Consider the following 24,139-nt stretch of genomic DNA (forward strand, 5'->3'; position numbering starts at 1 on the left):
TTTTGCTTTAAAAAAAATTAAATATGAACCAAAGTTAAATATTATATTTTGCATTTTAAGCCAGGAGTACGTGCCCCCTCTGGATGGCAACAATTCTGAGTAAACTGATGGACGTCCATGTGTGGAATTGTGTGTAAATAAAAGCACAAAATTCACCTGACTCATAGTGTTTGTCATCAACGGTGATGTGCAAACCTCACAATCTCTGAAAAATGAAAAGCCTTTAATCACAAAGTCGTGGCAGGAAGTTGCTGCCATTGTAGGTACCATGACAACTTTCAGCTGCATGCTGGGCTGTTATTTGGATATTTTCTCTAGTAACGGCCTTGGGACTCCTCCCTGTGTTGTCAGCCACTGGCTGAAGCTCTAGCAGTCCCCGCCCACGCCATCAGTTAATATGTTGACATTTTTCTTTTTCTGTGGCCTTCCCCACATTCAGCTGTCTTATCGTGTCCTGTCAAACAGATATAGAAACACTAAAAGAAAATATTCAATGTGATGATTCTGGAAACATACGCCACAGAAATGTTTAGTCTGAGACTAAGATACAGATTTTTCATCGCTGAGATTATTTTTTCTAGGCAGCATCCAGTTTATTGTAACTCTCTCAGTCACTGATCTGATGTTAACTGAAAAAAGGGCTTTAATCTATTTATGTTCATTCTTACTAAAAAGATGATAGTGTTAACAAACTTGCATAAATAAATAAAATATTCACATTACTTGACAATATTGTCACAATGTTTCTAGTTTCATTCTTGGCAGAGTGAAAACAAGTTGCTTAAAGAGAAGCTGGCCCTGCTTCTGCTCCTTTACTATCTGCAGATGACAAGCAAAGCAAACAAAGGATAATTTCCTGTCAGTGATTCCTTCCTATCTCAGCAATAAATCAACACACTGTCAACCTTTGCTCTGTGTCCCCTGAGGGCCGGGAGGAGCAGGTCTGCTAATGCCTGACTCAAAGCTGCCCTCTGTTGATTACATGTGGGAACAAGTACATACAAAAATCAATACAAAAGCAAAGAAAAGAGCTTTATGCACAATAAACGTAATTATTTACTGCAGTGGATCCAAGATGTTCTGAGAGGATTTTATTTCCTTTGTTTTTAATTTGTATTGTTAACACAGTTTGTACAAATCTAATGAGCTTAAAAGTCAATATGTGAACTTTAAACTCTCTTAGACAAGCTTTCTTATAATTTCTCTAAGTGGTTTTCCGGAATAGTTCTCCAGGCTTCTTGAAGGACATTCAAAGCTCTTATTTGGATGTTGGCTGACTTTTGTTCCATCCTCTCTAACAATGATCCCACACTCCTTCAGTAACGTTGAGATCCGGGCTCTGGGGAGGCCAATCCATGACTCATAGCATTCCGCGGTGTGATTTTCTATACAGGCATGCTTTTTCTTTGTTGGCTGTGTGTTTGGGCTCATTGTCATGCTGAAATAGGTAGCCTTTGCCAATCAGATGTTTTCCAGGTGCTACATATGGTGGATCAAAATCAGACAATGGTTTTGATACTTCTCCCTGTTTCCCCTCATAGCAACCACCCTTCCACTGAGACCATGTCTGATGAGGCTCCAGCGAACATTAGATCCTAGGTGGTGGCTTCCACTTCTCCAGTTTCCTCCATTTTTTTTAAGTGCACAGTTTGGACCTAATAGCTGATTCCCAACGAGCTTGAAAGATCTTCGGAAAGCTTGGAGAGCTATTCCTAAAGACCACTGGTAAAAATTGACAAGAAAGTCTGGCTGCTTGGAAGCAAAATATAAAGAAATAAGGGGTGGTTCAAGACTTTTGCACAGCAGTGTAGTTTTGAGTAGAGCTGCTAACAACTCGCTTTAAAGGTGACAGGGGCTCTGCACAGGGGGACAACCCCACAACATGTTGGGTTTATTTTTCATTTTTTTAGGAGAATGCCTTTTTTAATGTGAAAACAAAATCCCCACGTCTCATTTTACAGCCTTCAAAGCTGTCATTAAGTACAGCATTTGAATAAACTGTACATTAAATAGAAACCCCCACTATAGTCAGAAGGGATGGATAATGGACAAAAAAGACGAATAAAATCAAACGTGCCCAGCCTGTCTTTGCAGTACATTATATATATAGTGTGAACATAAGGTGTCAGAATGAAGCTGACAAAAAAGGGAGAAAAAAAATGTGACGAATGAATCTCGCGAGATTACCAGTGTAACGGAGGACTGGGGCTTGGTCTTGAAGTTTTCAGATGCATCTGTAGATGAATCATAACAGCATCAAGATGTCGGGACGATCGGGCCGCGCTGAGACGCGAAGTCGGGCTAAAGACGACATCAAAAAGGTGCTAGCGGCCATCGAGAAAGTGCGCAAATGGTACGTAAGCGATCCGCGGGGGGACAATATGGAGGGAAAGGTATTAGTAGACCGAAGCCCGATATCTGCTGCGTCGCACAACAAACTTCAGTCGGAAAAGTTAGATGATTGACGGAGACGCCGACCAACCCGTGCCCCAGTTTGACAGAGGGGGCGGGGCTAGCTGAGTTTTTCCGCCGAGAGCTGTCAATATGGCTTCAGCCTGACATGCGGAGCGCGGCTAATTCCGGCTCGCTGTCCCGTTAGTCTAATTACAGTGTAATTCATAAACACCCGCGGACGTTTCCCCGGGGGTTTTAACCCTCTCCTGCACTGTGAGCGATGCCTGTTAGTGGGCACATTGTGATATTTGTGCAGCTGTCCATTGTGTGCTGTTGCAGAGAGATAACGTGAGCGTGTATGCTGCATGTCATGTTAGAGACTGAGGCTGTAGACCAGGTGAAAGCGGAAGGTGTTTCCTGAGCTCCTGTCTCAATGTAATCAAACTAATCACATCCCCAGGGAGAAGAAATGGGTGACAGTTGGTGACACGTCTTTACGTATATTCAAGTGGGTGCCAGTGACGGAAACAAAGCAGGTGTGGGCCTTTTGTCATGTGTAGCTTATTTTTTTAATAACCTTATTTTGCTCACATTTCTTGAAACTGACAAATTGCACTTCCATTGTCAGATATATCGCACCAAATCCACCGGTGGAGAAGTTAGAGGCTTGAAAGATGTGGTCCTGGAAAACACCAACTCTCTACTGGATTTTACTGGTATGTTTGAAGGCTTTTAAAAATAATTTTTAAAAGGTTTGCTGACTTGTTTTGTACTTAATGCTGTCTAAATTAAAACAACAATCTAAAAGAAATTAGTAACAGTACTGCTCTAAAGGTGGTCATACCAAATATTCAGTTGCAGTTTCATGTATGTTTGCACGTCACAGTAATTCACTGGACCTATTGCTCATTTCATGAAGAAATGAGAGGTTGCTCGAGACTAATGCACAGTAATATATATTTCAAAAATGCTGTAAAAGCTGTAACCTCATGTTCCGTGCCTTTCCCTTCCTCTCTGCGCCAGATGAAAACAGCAACCAGAGCTTCCTGTCGGACGTTTACCAGCCTAAAATGGATAACAGCAGCAGCACCTCCAGCTCGCAGCAGGTCAGCCCTCCTCATGCCTCCAGCCTGCGAGCTGAAGACTCCCAGCCTCCAATGCTCGGCCAGGAGAGCGTGGATGGTATGTGGATAACATGCACTGCATCACATTTGTTGTGACGGTGCGAAAGCTTCGATAATCAGTATATAATCTCGCTGCCTCCTTGATGATGCAGAGCCAGTTCACTCAGGACAGGAGGGCACAGATGAGCCACCCACTCTCATCAAGGAGGACCTTCTATCATCAGGAACTGTCAGACGGAGCACCCCAGACACCCAGGTTCACTGCGTTAAAAATGAGCTCAAAGAAGACCAAAAAGCATGTTCCTTTGTTAAATCATTCCTAAAATTATTGCAGTCTAATTAAATGTGTTTCTTTTCATTGAACAGGAGGAACTGGATGAATCAGGAGCACCTCCCTTAAAGAAGATTTGCACAGGAGAGAACGCTGTTCTGAGATAGCTTATTTATGATCGTTTTGTCAAAATACACACAAAACACGTCCTCAGTTGTTGTGAGATTAGCAAAGCTTTGACAATTATTCTGGATCTCTTCATATATTTACGCAAATATTGCTTATTTTAAATTCAGCTTTTAAGAAAATGTGTATTAACTGCAAAATCTTCTATTTTCCCCCTACTTTAATTAATATTTGAAGTCATGCTGTGTTTCGTTTTTCATCTTGAAAAGGACGGGGGGAGCATTTTGAACTGTATTTCGCAGGCTTTGTGTATTTTCATGCAGTTGCCGTAACTGTCTGATTTTCCTGGTAGCCGCAGCTGAAATTATGCATGTTTCCATATGCTGTTGCTTTATTCTGAAGGTTTATTGGCGATTTTGAAAAGGTGTTATTTGTGAAGCTTTATGCAAATTGCTGTTTTTAGATGTGCCATTGTGTATTAAATACAGTGCCCTCCTTTAAAAAAAGAAGAAGCTTCTTTTGGCTTATCACATGCAAGAATATGATTTTTATTATATATATAGATATATATATATATATATATATATATCTATATATATATATTATATTATTTGCCCATGTTTATAACTGAACACATTTGTTTATAACTGAACACATTTTGTAAATCATAATAAATGCGACTGTTCATTTTAACTCACTGAAGTATGGTTTGGAGATGGTGGCTCTAACAAAATACATTTTAACAAAAGGTGGCAGAGCAGAAGATGCTCAGATTGTCGCTGGGGGTGAACAGCGTGGACAGGCTGAGCATTTAGAAAGTCAAAACTGAGACAGTTTGGAAATGCAGAGAAGACAGTAAATAAACTGAATAATGTATGTTTAACATGGAGCAGCCAGGCAGGAGGAAAAGAGGAAGAGCACAGAGTAAGTTTTGTGTAATTAAGGAGGGCATACAGAGGGGCTGGCTTCACAGAGCAGTATGCTAGAAATCGGGGGAGATGGTTAACTGTGGCGACCCCTAAAGGAAGCAGCTGAAGACGAAGAAGATCCTGCTAAGTTAGGATTTATACACCATGAGGATTCCCAGTAGTGGGTAACCTATTGTTTAATCAGCATATTCAAAATGGAGTCCAGACAATGGTTTTAAAAATTAATTCGATAACTGAACAAGACAGCTCCTCGTTAGATATCGACAAAACCCATGTTCAGTCTATTGAAATATGATTTAAGAGTGCTGATTTGAACGGTTTATATAATTTTTATTGTCATCAGCTGACCCTCTTGCCTCATGTATATTATATGAGGGCGTGGTTTATCGGAAAAGACTGAGAATAGACAGGACAATTCAACCACTGAGAAACCTGCAGGCAAATTTGACGATGGCGCTTCAGTGAGACAGCCAGTGAAAGCGAAGAGGGGGCGGGACATGCGCGCGACGCTGCTTGCTACCGGGGAAACAGAGTTCTGAGGGTATGAGGCACAGTGCCGGTGGACTGAAAACTCCCGCCATTTCGACAGGGAATTAACCTCCTCTTAGCTGATTCAGGTTACTTTCTCGCAACGCTTGCTCACGCTGTTACCTGACGCCAAGGAGCTTCAGAGCATGCAGCGAGTACAGTTTGAAAGGGAGCAGGCCTAATTTGCGAACACTTGCTCGGGACTGTACAGCCGCCAGACCTGCTGTTGACTGACGGTTGCCGTGAGTTTCATTTTGGTGCGGTTCGCATCCTTTCACGTTCACCCGAAGGTGCTGAACTTTAACAACGGAGTCCGGGGACACGTTTGCCAGCGTGTTTTCTACCTAAGGTGCAGCGTAAAAAATAGCCTGACACCACTTCCAGAAGAGCAAAGGATGGTGCGATGAGTCCGGCGGCGAGAAGCGGCGCACTGTTATTGTTTTGCAACGAGATAACCCAGCCTGCTAGCTAGAAAGCTAGCTGCTACACGCTGAGAGCCGGGCCTGCCGGCGGTAACGTGAGACGTGCTATCTGTCGGCTCTGACATTTTTAATACTGGGATACATGCAAAGGACATACCATTGTGTACTATTGCGCTAGTCTGTTGCTAGAATATCTGTTTTTACTTTCGGCACTTGTGCCATCTCTGGATTTGAAATGGCACCGCTTTTGGGCCGGAAACCGTACCCGCTGGCTAAGCCGCTAGCCGAGCCACCAGGCCCGGGAGAGGAGGTCTACATCATCGAGCACACCAAGGAGGCCTTCAGGAACAAAGAGTATCCTTTAACATGATGCTGGTTATCAGTCTCGACTTATCGAGCCAGTCGATAGACTGGATAGCGGGCTTTGTCTTGGTTAGCTGAACTGATGTGCTCATAGTCACGAGTAGAACGCTATAAAGCTGGCTAAAGCAAGGAATTTGACCTGACATTTCTCCCCGTTAAGTGTTTCCCCGCATGTACACAGTTTACTCTGGGTTGACAGGCTGGCTAGCTAACACTCCGCTGTTTCTGGTAATTAAATAATTTTACCTATTAGTTAGCTTTTTACCTAACCGAGCTAAATATATGACTGTAAATAGCACGTCATTGTAGAGAAGGGCGAAAAGGAGTCTTTCACTTTCATGTTTTACGGTTCTGCTGGCAATGCTAACAGGGTGAGCTAGCCAGTTGCTAACGTTAGGTATCCCATTATGTCACAATAGCCCAGACTGACGCCGCTCCCCGGCTGGTAATGTGTTAGCTGGTAATGCTAGCACAGAAGAGTCTCAGAGTCCGTTTCGCTTTAACTTACTTTCGTATTTTGGGCAGACTGAAAGGTGTTCAGTGACTTATGACAGCATTTTGTTGTTAGCTTGGTTTCTTCTGTTGTCACAATTGGAGAACTTTACCACGTTGTTAAAACGTTCACATGAACGCTTTAAGCTCTTAAAGGTCCACGACTGTCAGCAAGGTTATGAAACCTGCTGTGGCACACGTAGCTAGTGTTAAGTGTCCATAATATGCTGATATGGACAATCGATTATGATATTTGACTTTATGCGGGTGTCTAAACTCTGTTATCCATTTTTATTGTCTTAATAAAGCTTTGTGAACCACTACGCTGTCAAACAGTCCCATCTATGGGAATTTGACTTGGTATGTTGTTAGAGTACCCATGGAAATGTAGTATACTCCATTACACAGCATCCAACTGATCTTTCTGACTTTCTCTGAAATCATTATTCATTCCCGTCCCTAACCCTCTCCTTGTCTTGTTAGGACAGGACTATTCACAGATGATTTGTTTTGAAATGTGTTTATGCTGGGTCTCTTTACCTCTCATTATGCTCAGTGATGTTAAATGTCATGATGGAATTTTATTGACTTGCATCTTGCTTGTTGTGCGTAAACAAAACCCTAAATAGGAAAACATTTGGATGATGTAACTTCCTTGACCGAATGTACACAGAGAGTACGAGGCCCGCCTACAGAGATATAATGAACGCATTTGGACATGCAAGAGCACTGGAAGCAGCCAGCTCACTCACAAAGAGGCATGGGAGGAGGAACAAGAAGTCACCGAACTGTTAGTATTACATCCACAGTGTTGCACGTGCACATTCATTATTCCATGTTAACTTGTGAAAGCTCTGTTGGTCTACTATGCTGATTTCAGACCAAACAGAGTATGCACTTTTAATAAAGGCTGTTGAGTGAGTGAAAATGCATAGATTCAATTCTTTAGGTCCTGCCCTTTGTATTCAGATGTCCAGTAAAACCTGGTTTGCATAAATCTCTGATTGTAAAAACCACACCTACTTATGTGGAAGGACTGTGCAAGAAATACACAGTAGTCACCTAACAGAAGTTCATGGTATCAACAAAGAAGGGAACCATACAACCCCAGTGAAGGTCACAAGGCTTACTGCTTTGCTATGATTGGATAAATCTTGTGCTCCTCCTCTCAGTCTATTTAGAGGGCGAGTGACTCAGTCATCCTTGAATCTGCAAGGGCCTGAGTTCCTTTATCTTGAACCTATGGAAAATAATAAAATGGTTCAACTCATCTCTTTCGGTCCACTTGACTTGAAATATGTATTGACATATGGGATCACTATGTCCTTTTAGCAAGAGAGAGAACAAAAAAATAAATATGGCCCAAAGAGATGTCGCAGCAGAGACTGGGAAGAGCAGTGCTCAGCAGCCCAGAGCTGAAGTAAGTCGGGATCATGAGCTGTACAGTATTTACACTCTAATTATTTCAGCCAAGAGAAACTACTCCCCCTACTGGCAACCCTCGGCAAACGATCCATCCACCTATTTTCTTCTGCTTATTACAGTTCAGGGTCATGGTGTGTCTATCACAGGTTGATTTCTGCACTGCAGATCTAAGCAAAGTAAAACAAATCATGTGATGATGAACTCTGTGTTAGCATCACAACCCCTGTGAACAGAGAACGATGGAGCTGCAAGACAGTGTCACACTTGTTACCTTTTTATAAACTAACCATTGATCACTTTGTGTGTGTGTGCGTGTGTGTGCGTGTGTGTGTGCGTGCGTGCGCGTGTGCAGGCTTCAAGAGGAGTATCCAAAGTGGTTTGAGAAACCAGTCCTTGAGATGGTTCACCACAACACAGTGTCTTTAGACAAACTGGTTGAGATGGCTTGGGTGGAAATCCTCACCAAATATGCTGTGGGTGAAGAGTGCGACTTCCTGGTCAGTTTGACAGCTTACTCTTATTACATTTCTAAACTTGTCTGTAATGTCAATCTTATGATATTGTCAGTATTTTTTATTTTTTATTTTTGTAACCTGATAATTTACTGCATTAAAAGTTATAGTGTGTGTGTAAAATTTCTCATATAATGTCAAATCTTACATCTTGGCTTCAGGTGGGCAAGGAGAAAAGTTTGCGAGTGACAGTGGTAAAGATCCACCCCTTGGAAAACACAGAGGGTGAGTCTGGGGAAAAGAAACTTGAAGGTGCTTGTGACTCTCCATCCAGCGACAAGGAGAACGCAAGCCAGGAAAACCAGAGGAAGGAGCCTCCTCCCCGAGAGGAGAACAGGAGGGAGAGTCTGAGTGAGTGCCAATCAGTTTTAGGAGGCAAAATCTTGCATCGTGGATAAAATTAAGAACATGTTGTAAATGCTGCTTGGATAAGCAGGTTAAAATTGTTTATTTATACAGTATTTGTTCAATATATGATATTTGGCTTCCTGTTAGGTGACAGAGCACGACGTTCTCCGAGGAAACTACCCACTGCCATGAAAGAAGAGAGGAAGAAATGGGCAATGCCTAAATTCCTTCCTCATAAGTATGATGTAAAGCTCATCAATGAGGACAAGGTTTGTTTTGTTTTTTTACATCATCACTCAAGAAATGGTGTGTGGAGTGTGTTCTATTTTTAGAGTATAAAAGGTTATACTTAAGGTTCATATACTTGTGAACAATAGACTTGGTGATTTTAAGAAAAACTGGACTCTAAATTTCCAACATGTGTCATAGGTGATCTGTGACGTCCCAGCGGACAGTCTTTATAGAACAGAGCGTCCTCCAACCAAGGAGATCATGCGCTACTTCATCAGACACTATGCTCTAAGGCTGGGCATGGGAGAAAGTGCTCCCTGGGTGGTTGAAGATGAACTGGTGAAAAAATTTAACCTGCCCAGCAAATTCAACGACTTTCTTCTCGATCCACACAAGGTAAGTTTAGTTATTTCATTTTGCTGTTCATTATTTAAATCAGTTTTTTAAGTGTTGCATGTTCTTGACTCACCTTCCTGTGTACATCTCAAGTTCTTGGCAGAGAATCCCTCCACGAAGCGCAAGAGCTTGTCATCTCCAGAGGGTAAGCCTAACAAGAAGCTCAAGACTGCTGACACTCCAGGAGAAGATTCGGGCAATGAGAAGGAAGAAAAGACTAAGAAAAAGAAGAAAGATGCTTTAGGCATGCCCCTTAGTCCCACCATCTGGGGCCACATGCAGGTTAGTCAGCTTGTGTGTACATGGTGAAATGTCATTTCATTTATGAGGTATCCCTCAAACGTCACTGTTATGTTTAATGGTTCCTTGGTTGTATTTCAGAAAATAAAAATGAATGGTTCTCCACTCAAGGTAAAGAACTCAGGAACCCCTAAGAAAGGAGAAGGTAAAGGCTCTGCTCCCTCCACTCCGAAATCTGGCAAAAAGTCAGGGGACAAAAAAGAAGGAAAGAAAACTGGAAAGAGTGGTGAGAAGAAACTCAATGTTCTCAAAGCATCCAAAAAGGACGGTAAAGCTGGTGCTAAGGGGCCAAAGATGAAGCAGATGACTCTACTGCATCTGGCTAAGAGCGGTGCTGCAGGAAGCCCAAAGAAGAGAGCTCGTAGTTCTGGCATTGGTACACCGAAACTTGGGAAGCCACTACACCCTATGGCTCTCCACCTCCTTCGTTACTACAAGGAGAACAAGGGTAAAGAGGATAAGAAGAACTCCCTTTCATCCCTTATCTCCAAAGCTGCCAAGACCTTGTCCCCAGATGATCGTAGTCGCCTGCCAGAGGAACTCAAGGAGCTAGTGCAGAAACGCTGGGAGCTTCTGGAGCAGAAGAAGCGATGGGCAGCCATGAGTGAAGAGGAAAAGAAGGAAGAGATGAAGAAGAGGCGTGAGGAACTCAAAGAGAAGTTAAGAGAAAAGGCCAAGGAGAGACGAGAGAAGGAGATGCTGGTCCGCCGTGAACAGTCGCGCCGATACGAAGATCAGGAGATCGAAGGTGGCAAGCCTCTGCCTGCATTCAAGCTTGTGGACATGCCTGAGGGGTTGCCCAACACATTGTTTGGGAATGTGGCCATGGTTGTGGACTTCCTTCACTGTTACTCAGGGCTGCTGATGCCAAATGACCAGTATCCCATCACAGCAGCGGCTCTGATGGAAGCGCTAGCTGGGGAACGGTCTGGCTTCCTTTATCTAAACCGTGTGCTGGTGGTGCTGCTCCAAACATTACTGCAGGATGAGCTGGCTGAGGGCTACAGTGAGCTCGACATGCCCTTATCTGAGATTCCTCTGACTATGCACTCAGCTTCCGAGCTGGCACGGTTGTGCCTGCGACCATGTGACGCTCACGGTGAGGAGAGCGGCCAGGGCTCAGAAGACTCTGGGGCCATGGGTGGATATGACGATGTGGTGACCAGCGAGTTCCTGGATAAACTCGAGACAACCGAGGTGTTTGAGCTGAGCCCCGAGGAGAAAGTCACCCTGTTAGTGGCGCTGTGCCACCGGATCCTGATGACGTACTCTGTGGAAGACCATGTTGATGCAATGCAGCAGCGGTCAGCTGAGCTGTGGAAGGAGCGTTTGGCAATGCTGAAAGAGGCCAATGACCGCAAGAGGGCTGAGAAGAAGAGGCGGAAGGAGATGGAGAACAAAGGTAGGAGGGATCATCAGTTTTACCAGTCTCAATATATTGCTGTGAATCAAATGTGTACTTTACACACAGTTTCTAAACTGTGCATCTACATTTTACCCTAAGAATTGTCAGAGAAAGTAGATGCCTTTCAAGTCTAGTGTGTATTTGAAGTCTCGCACAACACGTGTCTGTTTGTATTAACATATTTGTGTTTTGCATGCGGTTAAAGGTGAGAAGAAAAAAGAAGGGTCTTCTAAAAAGGAGGTCAAGAAGGAAGTAAAGGTTGAGCCAGAACCAGAGGACATGATCAGCTCAGTGAAGAGCCGGCGACTAATGGCCATGCAGGCTAAGAAGGAGAAGGAGGAGATGGACAGACAGAACAAAGGTACAGTTTTTAAGCAAGATTGATACTAATTATAACTTTGATTCATTACATAGTATGCTTTATTTATTTTTGGTTACTATTATTCCTTTTAGAACGCATGGAGAAGGAGGCTGAAGAGGAGCGGATGCGTAAACAGAGGGCGGCTGCAGAGAGGGCTTTTCAGGATGGAATAACCAAAGCGAGACAAGTGATGCGCAGGACTCCTCTAGGTACCGACAGAAATCACAACAGGTTGGTACTTAACACGAGGAATTAACTCAGTGTGCCAAAACATCATGTCTGCTCACAGATGAAATCGTCTGCACCAGATATACCAGTCATTAATTTAATTGAAACTGTTTACAGGTAAAGTGCTGTGTCCTAAATGTCATGCAGCTGTTTGCCCTAGATGGCGCTGCAAGCCTGACATCATTGAAGACAAATCAAATAATCTAAGCCTGATCTTTTTTTATTTAAAGCATATTATTGTTAGTTATTTTGAAGGTGAAAGAATGAGTTGCAGATACAAACAATGGAAATGAGACTTCTTTGAAGGACAGATGGGCTCTGCCTTAGTGATAGAGTGAGGAGCCATTTGGGAGCGACTCAGAGTAGAACTATATCTCTGCCACATTGAACTGAGCCAGCAGAGGTGGTTGCTTCCTTGGTGTGGTGTTCTGGGCGTGTCCTGCCAGGACAAAGACCCTGGTAGACTGAGGACATGCTGTAGAGATTGCATCTCTTGTTTGTCCCCGGAACGCCTCGGTATTCTCGGTTTATGCCCAGTTAAGCTGAGGGAGGTGGCTGGGGACAGAAGTCTGGAAAAAATTGATGGATGACTGATTGTTTTATGATTTAATTTTTTTATTTAAATTTTTATAGCGCGGGTTGTATTTGTAAATGAATGTGCTGTACACTATGAATGATTCAAAATGTGCCACACTATTCAGTCGCAATTGATTCATTTTTCAGAGGTTAAGTTGGCAAAGTACTAATAATTATTTTTTTCAAATGCCTTTTTAGGGAGCTTCTGACATTGTTCATTAAACTGGTCTCAAATGTGACTTTATCTGATTGCTTCTCAGTGTTAGAATAGTGCATTAGTCAGGTTAGGGAATAAGAATTTAGTCCCCAGGAACATCCCTAGTCAGGGATGTATTGTAAATGTCATAAATTAATGGGTATCACAAAATTTCTGGACATTTTACCTGTTTCTTAGTCTTTCAAAATTAAAAGACTAACAACATATTTACCAGAAGCACTTTGGTAAATTGTAACCATAAGTGATGTTTTTGTGCAGATTCTGGCTTTTCTCTGATGTGGTTCCTGGTCTGTACATCGAGAAAGGCTGGGTGCACGAAAGCATAGACTACAGCTTCACCCCTCCACCAGAGGAAAAACCAGCTGAGCCTGAGGTAGAAGAGGAGGAGGACGGTGAGGCAGCCCCTGCTCCTGATTCACAAGGTAAGCAAAAATACATTCTCTTGAAAAATGTTTGTTTTTCTTTAGATCTAATAATGCAAATATTTTTATTAACTGATATAGAATTATTATTTTTTTCTTCCAGTTGTTTCTGTCTGGTTTTGTTTGCTCTGTGTGCAGGCTTGTTTGCACATAATTGGTAGTTAATGTGTGTTTTTGAGAAACAAATTTCCACACAAGGCTTTATCTCGAGACACTAAATTATTATTTATGTTGCAGGAACTGAAAAAGATGATGGCAGTGTAGACGGTGCTGTTAGTGAAGGAGCCCAGCAGGGAGCAGCACCAGATGTTTGTATAGAAACTACTGTTCCCAAACAGGGACAGAACCTTTGGTAGGTGTCTATGTCTGTCCTTATTTTCCTTTTTCACTTTCATTTGATGCATTTTATCCTTTTTGTTTAATTGATCTTCTCCTCATTTTCACTTCTGATTTCAGGTTCATATGTGACAGTTCAGCTGAGCTGGAGGAACTGGTGGAGAGTCTTCATTCTCAGGGGGTCAGAGAGAGCGAACTAAAGTCAAATATACAAAGCAGGTGAATGCAGTATTATAAGAGATTGTTTTAACTCATATAAAACTGCAAAGTTCAGGTTTTTTTTTTTTTTTGTTTGTTTTTTCGTCTGTAGTTCATGTCTATGATTTTTATGGTGGCAGTGGTGATAATGTAAAATACCTCTCACTGTGTCAGGTATCAGGAAATACTCCACTCCATCCATTTGACCCGGAAAGCCAGGCTCGGCCTCAGGACCTGTGACGGCTATGCAGAGCTACTCAAATATCTGCGTAGCGACATCCAGGAAGTAGCCTCACGCCTGCAGAAGGGCGGCCTCGGGTACCTGGACGATAACGTGGACATTGAGGACAAGGTGAATAGTCAGACAGTTTGAAAATGAGACTCTTCCCAGTCTTTAGTGAAAATCTGTGTTTAAATTCTACTAAAAGGGCACAGCATGTAGTCAGAGTGTTTGTTCAGGCTATCAGGCAATGGGCATGGGACATAGTGGTTGATTAGACAGATAACTAGTGCAAGAAAACAGATGTTTTGAAATCATGTTCAGTGTGGAAGGCATATATGGTAGAACCAAGTACACAGTTAGGCTCTGAAATGTTTAGTGTAAGTATTAAAAGCCACGGTGTAAACAAATGTGGGGTCAGAACAGCCCACTGATTGGCTTTCCAGGGTGTAAGAAATGCTTGGTCATTTTTAATTGCTCAAATTTTTCAGTAAAATTCACTGCCAAACCTGGTGTGGTGATGCCAGTGTGGGCCTACAGCACAAAAGTGTAAATGTCCTTCTAAAAACACAAATTATTTCAATCATAAAGATGTAAAATACTGTTTTTAGTTTAGTTACCAAAACTCTGCATGTGAAGACTTTGGGACTCACTGCAGGTTGGAAACCTGATATTGTTGAAATTGTGCTTATTTTTCTTAAAACGCATCAGGCTGTCCTTAACCTTTTTTCTAAACAGATTACTTGTAATATAGAGGAGCTGATTTAACAAGAAATATTACTTTCTGTATGCTTTGTAAATTTTAAGGGAGTATGATCTCCATGAAACATTTGTACTTAGATGTTTAACTGGTCTAGAGAGATGCTCTTTCCTCATGAAGCACCCATCGGGGAAGTTTTGTGACTTTACTGGGCATACCGTCTGTGTTTTGAATTGAAATTCTCTGTCTGCTTCATCCTCTTGTCACAGTTGAAAGACATGGAGAGCCTGAAAGACTTCGGCGAGTGCATCATCACCATTCAGGCCTGTGTAATCAAAAAGTTCCTGCAGGGGTTCATGGCTCCTAAGCAGAAGAAGAAGAAGAAGCAAGCAGGAGAGGAAAGCAGCAAGGCTGAAGAGGTGGATGAGGAGAAGCGGTTGGCAGAAGAGGCCAGGGTAAGAGGAAAGAGATGAACTGTTAGCACTCTGATGCTAAAGCAGTATGGAGCCAAATCAGGGTCAAGTTTTATTCATTTGAAACTGAAATTCTGATTTTTGATATTTAAAACAAATAATAAAGTAAAAAATGTTGAAAACCCCCCCAAAACCAATTAATTTATTTTCAATGTTTACTTCTCCTCACAGGTAGCAACAGCAGTGGAGAAGTGGAAGACCGCTATTCGAGAGGCCCAGACATTTTCCCGCATGCACGTGCTGCTGGGAATGTTGGACGCTTGCATAAAGTGGGACATGTCTGCTGAGAACGCTCGCTGCAAAGTCTGTCGCAGGAAAGGTTAGAAATGTTTTCCACGGTTGCCCCGCTCTGTGTGGGAGAACGCACATCACCAGTTATTTGCAGCTGATGGGAGCATTATTGATTACGCACAGTTCAAATTCCAGAGAGGACAACAAAAACTGCACTATTATCTAGTTTCACTCTGAATTTGCCAGATTATTATGGTGTTAATTTGCATGTAAACTTCATAAAGGTTAAAGTGAAGCATTTTGCACTTGCCAAATGATATTCTGCCCTCCTGTCTAGTGCTCTGGGAGAACCCATCTGTGCTGAAGTTGGAGGAGTGTAGATCCAGGCAGGGCAGCAACTGCAGGGTCAAAGCACATCAGAGTAGTAGTGTCAGGCAGATCTACATACGGAGCCAACCACTCCGCAGGCCGACAGGTGAACCTGTAGTGATAAGATGACAGTAGAAAACATGTGAGAGATTTGCTGAGCTGTTGATACACTGAAGGTCAGGAAAAGCAAAAGGAGTTGAGGTGGAAATATGTGGGGCTGCTAAAAAGACCCAGAATAAAACTTAAGGCTTTAAAATTAAAAAGAAAAGGCCTTATGGTTGATGCTGATCTCTTCCAGGTGATGATGAGAAACTTATACTCTGTGATGAGTGCAACAAGGCCTTCCACTTGTTCTGCCTGCGACCGGCTCTCTACCGGGTTCCCAATGGAGAGTGGCTGTGCCCAGCCTGCCAGCCGACTGTGGCCAGACGTGGCTCCCGCGTAAGGTAACTGTCCTCCACTCTTTAAATAAGCTGATCCCTAAAGAGTTCAAAACAAAAGGAGACTAAAATATAACTGAAAGTGCCCATCTTGCACAGACCCTACCACTACCACATTCATGGAGGAAAAAGATAACCAAAATATAAATAAAGGCTAAAGGAATTCCTGGTTTCAGCTGACATACACCTTAAATATACATCAAAGTATTCAGACAGTTAGTGACTACAGAAAGCATCTCTCCTGTGCCCCAGTCCCTAATGCTAACCTGTCTGTACAGTTGCTGAGAAACAGCTGGTTAGGACATAGTCTAACAAACACATTGTTTATTTTATTAGTTTTCTATCATGTGATCAGTAATCGCACACCCCACTGATGGTGTGGTAGCTGGATATAGTGAAAGGGGAGACCCTCTTCAGGGTGCTCCACAAACAGAGCAGCGGATCAACCAGTGTAACTAAAGCCCAGATGTGTCTGCCCTATACTTCATCAGCTGTCTTTAAAGGCGAGCTCTCCATTGCAGGAACTATAAGCAAGACTCTGATGAAGAAGATGATGAGGAGGAGTCTGAAGAGGAGGACTCTGAGGAAGAGGATGAGGACGAAGAAGAGAATGACTACAAAGCCATGGGACACAGCTGTGAGTATTTTACAGAGAAAATTAGGTTAAAAAAAAATTGTAACTCTTTGACCAAGTTTAAGTTCACTCCTACAGTTAAGGAGGTGGTGAGGAATACAACAGTTTGAGTTACCATTAGCATTTTTTCCATACCTTTTTTAAAATCATTGTTGTGAAGACATTAATGTTCCAGAAAGGATCATTTTAAAGGCTTTAAGACCTGAGTTTGTTTTGGAAATGGAGGATCTTTGGTGCTGAAGGTTGAGAATGAAAGGAATGCTGATGGGGAATTTCAGCCATTGTCCTCTTTGTCTCATTGTCTGTGTGTGATGCTGCACAGCTCAGGTCTGGACCTGGCTTTGAAGCTTTGTCACCGTGGCTTCACTCAGAGTATGTGGCAGGATGATCCCTTCTGTCAGTTCAGGCCTGCCTGTCAAGGATAATGATTTAGAAGTTTCAACAGAGAGGTGTCGGTGCACCTAAGAGCCAGTTATCTTTCTCAATTCAAGCGTGAGGCTCAGACAGGCGAACGTTCAAATCATGGTGGCCTGGGAATGTTTCGAGCCATCTCTTAAAATGCCAAGAATTGAACAGTTGGATGTGGATTGATTTCATGAGAGAAACTGCAGCATTATACATGTTAATTTGTACTTCTGCTTCTTCTCCGTGTCTTTCCTCCTCCACAGTGAGACCAAGAAAGAAAAATAAGCAGTCTTCATCACGGCAGAAAAGCTCAAAAAGTAAATCAAAGAAGTCGGCCTCTTCTAGTAATCAGAGCGGCAAGCAGAGAACAGGCCCCAACAGTCCTGCAGACATCGACGAACTGGTACAAAGTTTACAGAGAGCTTAGAACAGACCAGCTTTGTATCGTTTGTCCTAAAATTATAGCTTTTGTGTGTGCCGTCTCTGCAGGTGCGACAGAGCTCCCAGACAGGAGTGAGCAGACAGGTGCTGGAGCTGGAGAGGTGTGAGGAAATCCTCAAGAAGCTGATGAAATATCGCTACAGCTGGCCTTTCAGGTGAGGGAAGAAGAAATGTGACACAAGTACATGTGAAACAGGAGCCACTTTGACTCCTGAACAACCTTTTCAACTATTAGCCAAACTACAGATATTATAGGGACAGAAGTGTTGGGCCACACCTCTTACTCTTTGAATGTAGCTGTTTTGAGCCTGGTGGCCACAGGTGTGTAAAATCAGGCACCTAGCCTGATGCTGTTTGCCTCTACAGACATTTAAGAGTGGGTTGTTCTAAAGAGCTCACTGAATGTAAGTGTGGTATTATGATAGGATGTCACCACTGCATCAAGGTGGTTTGTGAAGTTTCTTGACTCCTTGTACTTGCAGCTGTTACTGGTGTCATCTTGAGTGTTTAGGAGAAACTCAGTTGCAGACCACTGAGTCAGTTTCTGCAGAGTTCAAACCTGCTCTGGCATTAACATCAGCACAAACGTTGTGTGCTGGGAGCTTCGTGGCATGGTTTCCATGGCACCTAGGTGCACTGCTCAATGTGCAGGTGGACCAGTACTTTTGTATTTATGCTTCCATCAGCGTGGAAAGCATTTGTCTATGGAAACTACTTGTGCATTCAAAAACCTGTGTGCCACAGAAATATTACAAGCTTATCAGACTGAGTCACATTTTGTAAATGGTTTTCTCTCGGCAGAAACAGTGTGAAAACTGCAAAGCCCAGAGCCTCTTGGGCACTATTTCCTTCTAGATCGAGCGCTGACCTCTGCAAGTTATTTTACACAGAGCAATGGTGTGGGTTGTATGGCTGGTTATTAGCTGCTAATCCTGGCAGCAGTAGAGATTTGTGAGAGAGAAAGGTGCGGGGCTGAACTGCTCCTCTGAGAGTTTATGATCGTGATAATAACTACTGTACTAAACATGCTGGATGGTCTTCAGGGAGCTGCTCAGACATGTTGAAGAGACAAGGTAGCTGGTGGTCACATTCACCACTCTGACTCATGTGACTCCCTTTTTCAGAAGGGATCACCACAATGGGTAGGTCTGCATGTTTGATGCTGGATCTCCCTCATGACGCAACCCCAAAGGGATTTGTGTCTCTGCCTCCAATAAATGTCTAATAGGATTTAAACGTTTATATTTAATATGCCTTATGTATGTTTCTCGACTTTTATAAAACATGCGACACATTATGGTCCCAGGTCTCCAGTCTAACACTCATCATATGCTTTAAATCCTCTTTCAGGGAGCCTGTTTCCTCTGAAGAGGCAGAGGACTACCTAGATATCATCTCTCAGCCCATGGATTATCAGACAATGCTGGGCAAGTTCAGCCAGGGCTCGTACCGCCACGCCCAGGATTTCCTGGAAGATGTAAAGCTGGTCTTCTCCAATGCCGAGGAGTACAACCAGCAGGGCAGCACCGTGCTCTCCTGTATGGTCAAGACGGAGCAGACGTTCACCGAGCTGCTCCAGAAGCTGCTGCCTGGTCTCAGCTACATCCGGCGGCGTTCCCGCAAGCGTGTCTACCAAGCTCCTGCAACATCGGAGGAGGAGGAGGAGGAGGAGGAGGAAGAAGATGAGGAAGAGGAAGAAGAGCCCAAGAAGAAGATGACAAATGGAAAATCTCATGCGAGGAAAACAACCAGAAATGATCGAAGACAGAAGGATGACGACAGCGAGAGTGAGGAGGAGGAAGAGGATGATGAGGTGGATGGAGATGAGGAGGAGGATGATGATGATGATGATGATTATGATGATGACGATGGCAGGAGGAGAAGTAAGAGAACCTCTGCCACCTCGGGCAGGAAGGATTACAGAGAGCAGGATAGCGACGGCGAGCGGGAAACACGAAGAACTCGTAAGCGCAGGGGCCGGGGCGACAACGAGGCAGCGAGCAGCGACGAGGACCGGTCAAACCAGCAGCGACATTCCAAGAGACAGAAACGCTCGTGAAATCCAGGGTGCTGTTTGTTTTCTGTCATCTCTCTTTGCTTTAAAAATTTCTGTCCCGCTCCTCAGAACGATGACCACGAGCGCCTCATCTCCTCCTCACACAGCCAGCGGGACCTAATCCTCAGAAGGACTTTTTTTTTGTGTTAATAAGTCTATGCTCATATTTTGGAAAAACAAGAGAAGAAAACTGATATATATTTGTAACATGTTTAATATTGGTGATGTTTTGTTTGTTTGTTTTTTTCCAAACCAAGAAAAATGAGACATTTGAGATAATCGAGAGGTCCTCATAGCTCTTAAGACTCTTCGATTTAAAGTCGACAACCTCACACACAAGTGTAATTTGACTTAAATGTTGTGAACTGCTTTGTGTCCTCTCCAAACGTGAGTACAGTGTAATCAGAGGGACTTGTCTTCGCACTTAGTTGAGACATGGCTTTACTGGTGTGCTTCAGGAATGAGTCCAGCTAGCTCTCTGCCCCCCCAAGCATCTGTGACGAGTCGCTGACTGTAACTGTAACAGATCGTGTTGGTGTGTCTACAAACAATCTAGGAGTTTGCTGATAGCCGTCACTTGTAAATTGCTCTTTCTGTGAAGCATCTTGCTTACAATCTTTGGTTAATTCCATGTTCATAGATAAACACCATAGGATTTTACTAGATTTAGCATATGCATACATAAATATATATATATTTTCCCTCCTAGTCCAGGTTTAAATCTTTCATTCAAAGCTGGGCTGAGACTGCAAATCAAAATTCCTTTTCAGACACAAGATTCTCAGCTTCCTCAATCTTGTTAGTGACAGCACTGAGTCAATTTTCAGGCTTCACAGAGCCCCGGGACATTTTTAGAAACCACAAACTGTTTAGAAGTTGGATGTAGCTACCATGATGGTGACCACTGGTTTGCGAAATCCTTATTAAGAAGCCTTGAGATCTCGCGGTGAAGCCACACGTTCGGCTAATTTATCAATCACAAGAAAGAAAATGCGAAATGTGTGATGTGAAGCCATTAGAAGGAAAGGAGCTTGTGTCTGAAAGGGGCTTTGTAGTCCAATCACTTCACTGGTTTAAAACAAACAAAAAAAAGCTTCATCCCAGCTTTTGGTGCCAAGATGTTATCAGGGACGGACTCTGAGTCTCCCCCTCTTTGTCGGCTTGTAGAGCTGTTCAACCTTTCCCCCCTCTGTAGTGCCCTGCCACTTTAAAGGTACCTCAAATGATCCGTCAGTTTGCACTCCTCCTGTGTAAAGTACACTTAATATGCCAGCAGCTGCAGGACCATACTATATTTGAAATTATGTGCATAAACATTTGTAAACAGTGTTTAAAAGCAGCAGATGTGATGTTTGTTAAGACAAATGGGCATTTTTTTTTAACCTTTGATAATTTTTGCACTTTTTATTTGGTTATTTGTAAATAATAAATAGTACCCAGGAATTTGCAAGGTTTTAAAACGGGGCTCTCTTCAGAACGTGCCACGAGTTCTTTTACTTCTCACATAGTCAACAGCAGAAATCTTCCCTTTTTACGTTTTGTGACACAGTGAGCGCTGTGGTTCAGCTCAATTAGATTAGTAGCTCAGACTTGGGGTAAAGCAGCTCTTTAAAGGTAAATCAAAGGTTTTCTAGCACATCTCCTGGTGTGGTCACCAGGTGGCGCTCTATACCTGCACTTTTATTACTCTGGTGCCAGCATTTTCCAAGTACTTCAGCGGCAGTGCTGCTAGCTGTACTCTTGTACCACCTGCCTGTCACTGCAGGGGAGCTTCATAGTGCTGGGATATTTTAGCTCTTAGTGTGCAGAAAACCATGTGTAGTTATTTGGTTGCCTGCCATCAAATGTGTGTGTGTATATATTACCTGTATACTGATGTGGCAGTGGCTGGGTCGCCCTCTTTTGTCTGTACTGTGCTGTGCCGTTCGCCCGTGTTATTTCTAGTGCTGTTACCATCGAAACTTTCCTGTTTTCTTTCGGCCACTGATTGTTTTCGCCCCGTATTGTTTTTGTTTAAATTCAGCTTCCCGACACGATTAACAGCTGTCAACAATGTTTGTAAAAATTGACATGTCAACAAACGAGCAAACTGCCCTTCTCAGAATGAGATCTGGCTGTAAATGCTTTCTTTGTACTTGGAGCAACTGCAAAATCCTTTTACACCTCCTTTTTTATATATATTTATAGTCTCTAAAAGCTGGGTTTGGGCAAGTTCTGAGGATTCACTTGTAAAGAATTTCCAATAAAGGCTATGGATGAAGACCGTAGTTCTCCCTGTTTGATTTGTGCTGAGCTGATGAGGCTGACATCACTGCCGTCCGTCTGTAAACTTTGTGATTTTAAAAAACAAAAAATGGGCTAGCTTTGACAAGCAAGTTATGTCTTTACTTTTTAATAAAATATCAAATCATTGTTTTACACTGGTGTTGGTTCATTTTCTCGGAACATCTGAATCTTTGTGTGGAAGACAAATGATCTGCAAACCCTGGATGTCGAAGCCAAAGCCGTCATAACAGGATAAATGGTTTCATTATTCACAGAAGGATGAGCGACTTGGACTCAAAGCGTTCCATGAAGAGGTGAAGCTGTCTGTTTGGATTCAGATGTTCTCAACATAGTCAACTATACTAACACTTTATTAGGTACACCTATTCACCTTGTCAACCCAGATAATTAGTCAGCCAATCACATGGCAGTAATTTCGTGCTTTTAAGCATTTATACGTGGTCAAGACTGAACTTGAAAGTGAGAATCGGGAAGATGGATCGTCATGGATGTGTAGCCGACAAATCTACAGCAACTGTGTGATGCTATCGTGTCTACATGGACCAGAATGAGGGCTCTGAAGGAAAAAGAGGGTCCAACCCAGCACTTGTAAGGTGTACCTAATAAAACAACTGGTGATTGTATTTATCCAACTATAAGGTGCAGCTTTACCTGATTTTTAAAAACTCTGTGCACAATAATTTCGGAATAACCTGAGAAAAGTAACCACTGGTAACCAGGTTCGCTCAGGAAAGGCTTGTACAGGTAAGCAGGCGGCAGCGATGATCCCACAGAGCGTGTGATGTATGGGCCAAAGAAGAGTGCAAGGAGGACAGCAGGACCTGATGAAATATTTAGGAGTGAAGTGGTGACAGCCTGTGAGCCATCTGTAATTTGGCAACAGGTGTACAGTCTAAGATGGATCAGAGTAAAGGTCAGAGATGTGAAAAGTCAGTGGAAACGTAGCACTTGATTAGTGGCAGTTCAGGCATGGTGGCAGCTGCATTCAGCTATAATAAACCTAAAGTGATCTTTCACTTTGGTATGTTTTATTGTGCTTTTTATTTACTCCCCGTATAAATATATAAAAACCTAATCAATACATGAGGACTTCTTTTTAACACTGGTTCTTTAACTGGTTCCAAAGTCTGAATGAACTTCTAATGAACTCTGGGGCGTAGATCACTTTGATTTGAGGAGTCTCATTGTCTTCTAGATACAGCCATGATATATTAATGTTTTAGGAGTTTTGTGGATCTATCGGTTTCTGTCCAAGCTTGTGAAACGTGAGGTATTTGTCATTCCTCACACAGTCCATCCTACGCAGCGAAACGCGCATTAATCACCCAACTCTCACTCCCTTGTTGAGGTCAGAGTAGATAACGACTGCACACATTGGCATGTCCCACCAAAAACATTTTACAGGTAGCTCAGCAGGGATAAACGGTCCACGGTCCTTCATGATGACTCATTATGTAGCGACTATGTCGGGTTCGCCCCATGTTACACATTAGGCATTGCTAGTGACACAGCTTTTGGCAGTGTCAGTGTGACCCTCGTGTTGGTCCAGACTGAAGTATCTCAACAAGTATCAATGGATTGTCATGAACATGTGCTGGACGAGTGCGTGTGGGGTAGTCTAATTTTCAAAAGTTGCAGATACATTGTTTGACATCCATATTTAACCCAATAGTTTTCACTGCATGTGATATTATTTAACCTTACATAGTCATATTGAGCTTTGTGCACTGTGCTTCCACATCATGTCTTGCTCCCCTCACCCCCAACCAGTCATGGCATATGGCTGCATTCACTGAGCCAGGTACTGCTGGATATGTCTTCCTGTTAAAAATGAGTTTTTTCTTCCCGCTGTTGCCAAGTTCATCTTCAAAGAGGGTCTTTACCTTACAGTACAAAGCGCCTTGAGGTGGCTGTTGTTGTGAATTGGTGCTATATAACCTGGGTTGTATCATTGGACATGATACAACCCAGGTGCAACATCACAACTGACCAATCCTTCAGTTAGCATTAGCAAAGAAGTTAGCTAATACTATTAAAAACTGTCACAAGCAAACCAACATGAGTAACCTGAATTTGGCAGGAACATAAAACCTAACGTATTATATTATTAATATTTTAAATGCTTAACAACAACAACAACAACAACAATACATAGGCAGTATTTTCTCATAAATACTTGCTAACTACTAGCTGAGCAATAGCAAAACATGAAAAAGCGCAATACAAACTGGAAATTAAGACAGTTTACTTTTGAAGTAGAAGTTGTTCCTCAGCACTGCA

At 42.8% G+C, this 24,139-nt stretch overlaps 2 protein-coding genes across 4 annotated transcripts; both read left to right on the forward strand.

Moving 5' to 3' along the window:
* Positions 1–2,174: 2,174 nt before the first annotated feature.
* On the forward strand, positions 2,175–4,480 carry bcl7bb (BAF chromatin remodeling complex subunit BCL7B b). Its single transcript, XM_085479411.1, has 6 exons — positions 2,175–2,353; positions 2,855–2,930; positions 3,023–3,110; positions 3,418–3,576; positions 3,671–3,774; positions 3,885–4,480. The coding sequence occupies exons 1-6, from the start codon at positions 2,241–2,243 to the stop codon at positions 3,954–3,956; spliced, it is 612 nt and encodes a 203-aa protein (XP_085335537.1). The 5' UTR covers positions 2,175–2,240; the 3' UTR covers positions 3,957–4,480.
* An 873-nt stretch (positions 4,481–5,353) lies between these two features.
* baz1b (bromodomain adjacent to zinc finger domain, 1B) lies at positions 5,354–19,789 on the forward strand. 3 transcript variants are annotated; one of them, XM_085479412.1, is made up of 22 exons: positions 5,354–6,148; positions 7,323–7,439; positions 8,427–8,571; positions 8,748–8,937; positions 9,082–9,203; positions 9,364–9,561; positions 9,655–9,843; positions 9,943–11,263; positions 11,472–11,627; positions 11,720–11,858; positions 12,907–13,070; positions 13,308–13,422; positions 13,527–13,625; positions 13,779–13,956; positions 14,794–14,979; positions 15,169–15,316; positions 15,566–15,703; positions 15,896–16,043; positions 16,559–16,674; positions 17,340–17,479; positions 17,566–17,672; positions 18,868–19,789. In XM_085479412.1, exons 1-22 carry the CDS (start codon positions 6,030–6,032, stop codon positions 19,574–19,576), a joined length of 4,944 nt encoding a protein of 1,647 aa, XP_085335538.1. In that variant the 5' UTR covers positions 5,354–6,029; the 3' UTR covers positions 19,577–19,789. The 3 variants fall into 3 exon arrangements, with proteins under 3 accessions (XP_085335538.1, XP_085335539.1, XP_085335540.1); XM_085479413.1 differs by having other exon boundaries at positions 9,973–11,263; XM_085479414.1 differs by lacking the exon at positions 15,566–15,703.
* Positions 19,790–24,139: the final 4,350 nt, after the last annotated feature.

Source organism: Copadichromis virginalis, linkage group LG14 (genome assembly GCF_057382275.1).
Source record: "Copadichromis virginalis isolate Kocher_CV1m ecotype Utaka linkage group LG14, C_Virginalis_male_GT1.1, whole genome shotgun sequence".
Classification (NCBI taxonomy): Eukaryota; Metazoa; Chordata; class Actinopteri; order Cichliformes; family Cichlidae; genus Copadichromis; species Copadichromis virginalis.

Bases quoted from the DNA above. Each gene is read 5' to 3' on its own strand.
- baz1b (XM_085479412.1), top strand. From the start codon at position 6,030: ATGGCACCGCTTTTGGGCCGGAAACCGTACCCGCTGGCTAAGCCGCTA. The intron at 11,859-12,906 runs GTTGGTACTTAA...GTTTTTGTGCAG, and splicing joins ACCGACAGAAATCACAACAG to ATTCTGGCTTTTCTCTGATG. The intron at 16,675-17,339 runs GTGAGTATTTTA...CCTCCTCCACAG, and splicing joins CAAAGCCATGGGACACAGCT to TGAGACCAAGAAAGAAAAAT.
- bcl7bb (XM_085479411.1), top strand. From the start codon at position 2,241: ATGAATCATAACAGCATCAAGATGTCGGGACGATCGGGCCGCGCTGAG. The intron at 2,354-2,854 runs GTACGTAAGCGA...TCACATCCCCAG, and splicing joins ATCGAGAAAGTGCGCAAATG to GGAGAAGAAATGGGTGACAG. The intron at 3,577-3,670 runs GTATGTGGATAA...TTGATGATGCAG, and splicing joins CGGCCAGGAGAGCGTGGATG to AGCCAGTTCACTCAGGACAG.